Source organism: Morone saxatilis, unplaced genomic scaffold (assembly GCF_004916995.1).
Source record: "Morone saxatilis isolate NCDOM2014 unplaced genomic scaffold, NCSU_SB_2.0 Contig21, whole genome shotgun sequence".
NCBI classification, from domain to species: domain Eukaryota; kingdom Metazoa; phylum Chordata; class Actinopteri; family Moronidae; genus Morone; species Morone saxatilis.
The window spans coordinates 8,435,106-8,443,843 of NW_023339774.1; the positions used below are offsets into that span (position 1 = coordinate 8,435,106).

Here is an 8,738-nt window from a genome sequence, read left to right on the forward strand (position 1 = left end):
TGTCTTGTGCTCTTTGCAGAGTCACTTGTGAGTTGCATTTCAAGTCCAAACAAAGTCTGTGCTTCCCCCCCGACGTCTTCCTCAGCAGCTGGGAGAGGTGGTGATGGGACTGTGGAGGAACGAGAGCTGACCAGCCGACGTGTGCACGGGGATGGAGACTGGGAAATTGAAGACCGTGCTGCTGTTGCCGATGGCTGGACTGCCCGCCTCCGAGGAGCAGGTAGACGAGGCCAGGACCTGGGACTCGAACTGGAGGAGCTGACCCATGAAGCTGAAGTTGGGGGAGATGATGCTGCGACGCCGGCGCACAAACTCAAAGGCTTCATCCAGGCGCACCCGCTTCCTCTTCATCAAGTAAGCCAGGCAGATGGTGGCGGAGCGGGAGATGCCTGCTTGACAATGGACCAGCACTCGCCCACTGGAGTCCCGTACTGAATCTGTGGAGAGAGGGGGTCAGAGGTCAATAAATATGATTCACTTTCTACAGGCTTCTACAGACATCTCCAGACATATCACTTTTGAATGGATTAGGTACGGATCCACCAATGGCTCAACATTTGTTGGTTGGGTTGCCATAGAATTTAGTAGCGACGTTCATGTCACCCCACAGGAAGTTCTTTTTTCATTGTGGTTTGCAGCAATTTCCTTCATGGAGAATGAAAGTGAGCTGTATGAATGTTTTCTTGTTTATTTTATCTCTAAGCAAAAGGCTCCAAGAATGTTTGTAGCAGTTTATTTGAGGATGAGCTTTTCATCCTGCCACTCAGTTACTTTTTTTTAAAGGTAAAAAAAGCCCTTTGAACTTCAAAATGTAAATCTAGCTGATGGCTAATCTCCAGCAGTTCCTCATGCTTGCAAAGCCAGAACAGAACAAAATGAATGCCGCACTGAAGCTCACGTTTATCTCTTTCATCACCCAACAAACTCGCCCTAAATCTTTTTTTTTTTACTGCCACCACATATTTTAAACACAACAGATGTACAGTGACGCTTTGCCTCAAGCTCTTTTCATTTCCTCTCCTCTACATCTTCATGCCTTCCCCTCTCAGCACAGTCAAACCGGTAACTAACCTCAAAGTGAGAAAGCAGCAAATCACATTGAACTGAAACACGCAAGTGCAAAAAATTCGAGTCATCAGCCTCTTTCACACTTCCTCCCCTGTCCTATTTATGTCTCTGCCTCTTTCAGTATGTTAAGATGCATGCTGTTACTTCGTTACTGTGAATAACCGGTAATAGTTTGATTAAAGCATTTACAGTAACTCAATTTCCCCAACAACGTTTAAATGATTAGTTGGACCGTCATGTTAATGTCCTAGAGCATGTGTGGTGGCCTGCAGGAAATTGTAAACACAGAAGATAATTGAGGGACTTCATTTATTGTTTTTTCATGTTTATTAATTTAATCTAATTTCCCACCACTGCTGGTCAAGCTCCTGTTTGTATATAGAACCACTTGCTTTGAATCCAGCTCACTTGATGACCTTTCTGAAATATTTGCCGCCATTGCTCTACATGCACAGATGCGCGATCGCTAACAACCACCATCCCCCCATTTCTCATTCTTTGTGTCTTGCTCGGCTTTTCAGATGTCAACATTTTTCCTCTCTCAAACTCTCTTTCTCTTTCACACACAAACAGACAGATTTTTCAGGTAACTCCGCCACAGCGTCTGTTCACCCGGTAACAGTGGATGAGTCAGACTCTGGTCCCACAGCAGCTAACTATGACGCATACCAGCACCTACACACACACACACACACACACACACACACACACACACACATCGGACTCACAAACATACACTCAGAGCACGGAAACCACACGCACACAATGTCTACACGCAGCAAGCATATGCGAAAGCAATTCACACACACGCCTGTATTATAAACACAAACGCAGATCATGCTGCAGAGAAATTATTGATTACAACATTTTCTCATTCCAAATGCTATCCTCTCTATTTTCCTTGATTGAATTACATTGGTTTGTTCTGCAATGGATTCATTTGATTTGATTTTGGTAGGTATTTTCTTTCTTTTTGCCTCTGCAAAAAAAATAAAAAATAAAATGTGCTGGAATGTGTGTGATCAAGAGCTACTTGAAAATAATAATTTGCAACAGATTCCAAAGAATAAATGTCTGATTTGTCATCATCTGCCTGCTCTGTATGCACAGTGTATTCAGTACATGAAAGCTTTTCCACTGCAGTTCTCTGGGAGAAATTCTCAGACTCCAGACACAAAGTGACGGACTTTGCATTTACAGATTGGAGAAGAAGGCTGTTTAGTTAGCACGAGCCACCATTGCTGAAACTGCATCAACACTGAGTGCAAAGGAATAAATATCTCAGCAATGACAAAGATATTAATTAAAACATTAGATTTAATAATAAATATGTCTAGACCTGCAACGATTAGTTGATCCAAAGGAATTTCATCTATTTTGAATAACCAATTGAGTAAATTTACAAGCAAAAATGACAAATATTAAATGGTTTCCGGCTTCTCAAATGTTAGAATTCTCTGCTTTCCTTGTTTTACATTATAGTAAATATAATATTTTGGGGTTTTAGACTTTTGGTTAGACAAAACAAGACGTGATATTATCACCTTGGGCTCTAAGAACGTGTGATGGGCATTGTTTTATGCACAAACGATTTATCGAGAGGACAAAGATAGTGAAAATATTTGGTAGTTGCAGCCCTGGATATGTATTGTCAGTAATCTTATAAATGCCTTTGACATGTACTAGCAGACACTGCAGCAGCTTGCACAGACACATTCCACCAAAATTAAAAAACAAACTTTACCATATGACCTAAAAATGATGATGCTGACCTAAAAAAGGCTCTTTTTATATAAGACATAAAGCACAAGCATGTTGTAGCCTGAAGGAAGCTCATTTTATTTGTGGTTATCCACCATGGGAATGCATTTGTTCTGCTTAAATACCACACACACACACACACACACACGTCACACACTTATTCACTGACCTATGAACTCAATAGCCTCCAGGAACCAGCAGCTGATGTCTTCTTTATGGTTGTCCTCCACGGGAATACACTTGTACTGGTACGCCCCCTCGAAGTGGTTGGGACAGTCGGCGGACACGTTCAGCAAGGCGGAGATTCCTATGCCGTCCAAAACCTCTTTCTTTGAGGCGTGGAGGGCACTGCCAAGGTACAGGAACGGGAGGATCTCAACTGGGCCGCCCTGGACGAAAGACAGATGGGAGGATGATGTTTCATTTATTATTTCTTTACAAATCAGCAGTGAAGAGGCAGATTGTTCATAATTCATTCATTCATTCATTCGGTCAGTCCATTGAGTCGTTGCATAAAGAAACATCTCTTGACCCAACCTAACTTGTACAGACATGTTGGATATTAATTTACTTTAATGAACAGCTTACGTGATAAGACAAAGAATTCACTGTCTCAGTGAGCAGCGGAGGCCAGATGACTTCAGTATAAGCGTGACCTCGCTTAAATATTTTGTTAATCACATTAGCCATGCTTATCATCAGACAGGGGTAGCTTATTATCTGTGTGATTAATGCAAGGTCATTCAATATTGACCATTTAGTTCTTTTCATGCCAAGTTATTTCCCCATACAGAAACATATGGGAGCTGCGTGAATGATAAATTGACTATGGTTTACACATGCTCGCACCTTAGAATTCAGGGGAAATATTAGCATAACTTTGATTAATCAGTATCTTGGTGCTCTACATTCACCATTCTCTCACGCTTTGTTGAAGACATCTTTCTGTGATCGCACTTTGTCAATGAAAAAACAGTTCTGAGAAAAATAGCCTTCACAGCAACATTTCTTCAGAAATAACACATGCTGCTACAGTGTAAGCAAAACTCAAATGTGCTACTGCATACTGAATGTACACTACAAACTGTCAGTCAGTTACGCACTTGTTAACATAGCACTGAGTGAAAACATGAAGGTTTGTTTCATTTCCTGGAAAAAGAAAGTATGTGTGTGTTTGTCCTTTCTGTTTTTTTTTTTATTTAAAAATTTTAGTTGTTGGCATTAAAGAATTTGCCCAACCACCACCAACACTGCTGTCACCCTTCACAATGAAAAACATAAAGCTTTCATAGTAAAAAAACAAACAAACCTCAAAACAAACAAAAATATTGGCTTGTGTTCCACTAGTATTTGTGCAAGTCTGATTTACAGCATATTCTACAGAGGAAATATTTTCACAGCACACATTACACACTTATAAAATATTCTAGCCTGTACTACATAAAAAAGAATATATATCTAGACGTTCACATACACCAATCCAATTTTTGGCCAAACTGTTCACATGTCAAAGCATATCCTAATGTAAGAGTGCAAGTATTGTTTTCCCTTTCACTTGATCCGAGGGGTCAGCTGTTTGGCGGTCTATACCGGTAGTGAGACTTATTGACGAGGGCTCTGTCTGTTTATGTCACTGCCGCTGACGACCTCAGTACTGACACAGCGTCAGGAAATGATCAATACTGCTAAGAGATGTAATGTGAGAAGGGGGGCGGAGGGTGAGAGGAAAAAAAATCGAGTGAGATACTCAACTAGCTCTTCTACCCAATCCATCATCTCTATGCTGAAAGAGGAAGCTACAGTATTCCTGGAATAAAAACTCAACATGACAGTGACGCCTGGACTATCAAGCATTTTTCTTAGAAAACATACAGAGGCTGGATTGTACTGTGTCTCTCTCTGCGTTCCAGGGAATTAATACACACCACATGTGACTGTGAACATTGCATAAAATCTGCAGCAGATCACGGACCAACACAACGAGGCCACCCAAAGGTGAACTTTGACTTCCAGTGCAGCCATATCATAAGACAAATAACTAATTCAAACAAAAAAACAAAAATTTTCCCATCTTTTTTTTTTTTTAGCATGACCTTTAGACCGAAAAAACGTGTTTTAAAGTATACTTTCACTGGCTGGGAAAATGTGGTGAAATGAATGCGGGAAAGGGAGACAGCTGACAGTTGAGTTGCACAGCAAATAACTTCCAGTGTTTGCACATGGCAGCTCTCTGTGTACGTGGGTGAAACTGAAGTTGACTTTTACAGGATCAATCAATTTATCTGACGTGACACTGACAAATACCAATTTCCATAACGCATTAAGAGTTTTAATCTCTTGTTTACACATTTTAATTCAGTGATTTGTGATTGTTTCACATTTATGAGTAAAAAAAAAAAAACATTAGTTGCAGCCTTAACAATTAGCTGCACACACTCAGTAGCAGCTTACACATGACCTACATCATCACCTACATTTGTGAATGTTAACTATGTTATTGAAGGCGTGCTTAGCAGGCTGAAAATGTGGGGGAGGATTGAGACAGGGTTTGTCTGTCTCCTGTTGTGTGTTTTACCTGATCATGGTGAGGTGTCCCACAAGACGAGCATGCAGAGTCGCTGCTGGACTGGCTGATGAGGGGCGGTAAGGATTTGGTCTTTAGACAATACTCGGGGTACTCTGAGAAAAACCTGTCGTAGCCACCTGTAAAAGAGACATCATGGTCAAATATGGTGCATCGAATAGACTATATGTTCCTGGAGACTTAAAGCTCCTCCAGGATCATTACAGTGACAGATTTATTGTGTGTGTGTTTAAATGCATAAAACACTACAGAAGCGGACTTAAGGACAAAAGAAGCATTTTAACCACATTAACATCCCAGCACAATCTGATTACTCCTCTCCATTCAGTGAGTCTGACACAAAGTCTATTAAACCGACCCCTGACCTACTCTGTCCTGTGTCTACTGCCGTGGATTTGGAAACAATTTCATCATCCCTTTGCTTTTTTTATACATCTGAAGCCTGACCATTGCCTCCTGCACCTCAGGGATCAAATCAGATTAACTGGTGAAATGCCATCTTTATAACCTACATACATTCACACTCCTGTGCTTTAAGGCGTCTACGTCATTAGGATGCACAAAAAAAGAATGCGCCACAGCTTGCAGCTTGCAGCAGCTTTGGTTTTCAGATTTCCTGCAGTCTAAATATAGTCTGGTGGGTAAATAGAGTGTTGATTTTAGATTTTACAGCCTCCCGTCGCTGATTTACCCGAAGCAGATTGTTTCTGAAAGGATCTTGTGTGTCCTGTAAGTCCCTCCGGTTTGATGTGGCTTCTACGCATCAGCATTACCTCATTCACTCTGCCGACGGCCATTGGTCTGTGTGTAAATGTGTGTAGCTGTGAGTGACTGAGTGAGTGTGTGTATTGTAAAAAAATAAAAATTACACCACTGCATAAAAATAGAGCCGGATCTCTGGTTTATTGGCTAATGAAAGCTACAAAAACAATATTCAGTTCACAGAGGCAGCAACATAATATTGATTATGTGGGTTGAAAAATAAAATAGCCAATGCCCCAGATAGGCTGGTGGCATATCTACCAAAACTAGGCTATTCATGAAATTTGGAGCTATTATGATTATGATTATAATTATTATTGGCTCTGATTGTCATATTTAAAGTGTCAATATGAACTAAAATACTATAATTTTCCAAGTTATTGTACTACTATTTTTATTTATTTTTATTTTTATTATTTTACTACTACAATGTCTCGTTAAAGAAGAATATTCAAGAAGTCCCATTTAAAGGCTTAATTTAACAATGAAATCAACATTAAATATGGAGCAGTATCATGGCAACTTGCTATTTCTATCATTATAATGCAGCATCAACCGTCCTATATTAAGGCTGAATCAAAAAAATAAGCTTCCATTCATCAGTAACACAGAATGAAAAGCTTCCACGGTGTGATAATGGAGTTCATATTTACCTTTGAGCAGGTATATGTGTGTGCCGGAGGAGTCCCTGCACAGCGCGTTGAGCACCAGAGTCAGAGTGCTGTCCTCCTTCACCGTCTCCGAGTCCGGCGTCCTCTCATCGTACAGCACCGCGGCGGAGTACATCCCGGAGCGGAGACGGCCCCGGACCTCCTCGTCCCCGGCCAGTATCTGGTCCAGGCTGAGCGCGGAGCCCTTGGCCCTGCGGCGGACGATAGTGTTACAGCGGGCGTTGACGGCGCCGCGGATGTGTCCCGCGCTGAAGGCGAGGAAGGAGCGGCAGTCCAGCAGCAGGCACTTGGCGCTGTCCTCCTTCAGGAACCGCTTCAGCACCGGGCAGTCCATCTCGCCCAGGTCCTCCATAGCACCTAGTTTGAGAATGAGTGTGTAGGCTTCACTGTGGCGTTATCTCCTCTCTCCTCTCTCTCTCTCTCTCTCTGCGTCTCTTTGCGCCCCCACCGCTCTCCAAACCAGCGGATCCTGCGGTGTATTCCGTTTGCGCCTCTCTAAACGCGCATTGTAACCGCACTACTCTTCACGCTCAGTCCGGTCACCTCTTTCTTTCTCCCTCTCTCTCTCTCTCTCTCTCCCCGAGTGTTTCTCCTCTGGGTTGTTTCTCTTTTTTTTTTATTTTTATGAATGGGTGCATCGCGTCACGGCGGAGGTGACGTCAACCGATGGCAGCCTATCACAAAGCGTCCAGTTTCCCGTCCCCTTTCCCTCCTCTGCCGTTCATTCATAAAAAAAAAACAGAAGACAGACATCAATGAAAGGAGAGGCGATGGGGATGGAGATTACGAGTTTGGCACTCACCATGCCCTCACCCAGCTCTCCACCACATTTGGATGATAGTTTCTAATGGTGAAGTAATTGTTTAAAGGGATTTTAAATGAGCAGTCTTAAAAACAGAAACCCAAAAACAAACAGCTGAAGTGAATTCAAGTGTGTTAAATATTTCAGAACATTTGTTTGTGGAGGAACAAGAGATGCTCCAAATGTCTAATTTCTAATTGGCCTTTACTTAAGTCTTTAAACCTGCTTTACTAAATAATAATACAGTGAATTACGTGAGCATGTAATGTGGAAAGCTTGTAGGCTATCACTGAGAATCAAAACACAACTCTTTGTTTGTTTTGGTTGGTTTGAAGCCAGAAATACACTGTATATTCACTTTCACCTCTCTCATTAAACTCTTAACCATTTCCAGCGTAGTAACCCAACTGTATGCTGCCTGCCCAGCACCAAAAGGCACACAGACAAGAATAGTGAAAATAACTTAGAGGACAGTCATAACAGCTACAGTGCTAGATGTTTTTCTCAAGAGCTAAAAGCGTAGTGAATATTAGACTTACATTTGACATATGCCCAGAGATATAACTGGAAATGAATGCAAATGATTTATTCCCACTGGACTACAAAAGGAAGCAGCTGTTTAGCTGTTTAACATTAATTTAAAATTAACATTTTAGCAACTTTATAAGACAGCAGCAGTGTCTTATCACTTCTACATTTTACTTGTCATTTCAATTAAATGCCAAAAATGTAATTCTTGTTCGGAATTGTTCATGTTTTCTTAAAATATTAGCCTTTTAATGAAAATCACTAAAACTCAACAGTATTTGAGCTAATTTTAATTCAAGGTTCAGTACAAACACTTCATCTATATGATAATTGAAGTCTGGTTGTGTTGCACTGTGCTGAGAAATGTGCTGGACTGCAGGTGGGTGTGCTTACGTATGTGAGCAGACAAACGTTTGTGTGTGCGTGTGTATATACGTCTGAGTGTGCATCTGCGTGTGTAATCCTACAAGCGGAAACGCAATTTGCATCTTCTATCACACAGCCTTAGTGAGCGTGCTCAGGTATTTGCATGTTGATCTCATTTCCATGGTTACGAGAGGAA

The 8,738-nt window shown here is 41.4% G+C and overlaps 1 protein-coding gene across 1 annotated transcript; it reads right to left on the reverse strand.

Moving 5' to 3' along the window:
* Positions 1 to 6: 6 nt before the first annotated feature.
* On the reverse strand, positions 7 to 7,430 carry dusp4 (dual specificity phosphatase 4). Its single transcript, XM_035667344.1, has 4 exons — positions 6,829 to 7,430; positions 5,405 to 5,532; positions 2,999 to 3,218; positions 7 to 437 (listed from the first exon to the last, which is right to left on the reverse strand). The coding sequence occupies exons 1-4, from the start codon at positions 7,196 to 7,198 to the stop codon at positions 82 to 84; spliced, it is 1,074 nt and encodes a 357-aa protein (XP_035523237.1). The 5' UTR covers positions 7,199 to 7,430; the 3' UTR covers positions 7 to 81.
* Between the last annotated feature and the right edge of the window lie 1,308 nt (positions 7,431 to 8,738).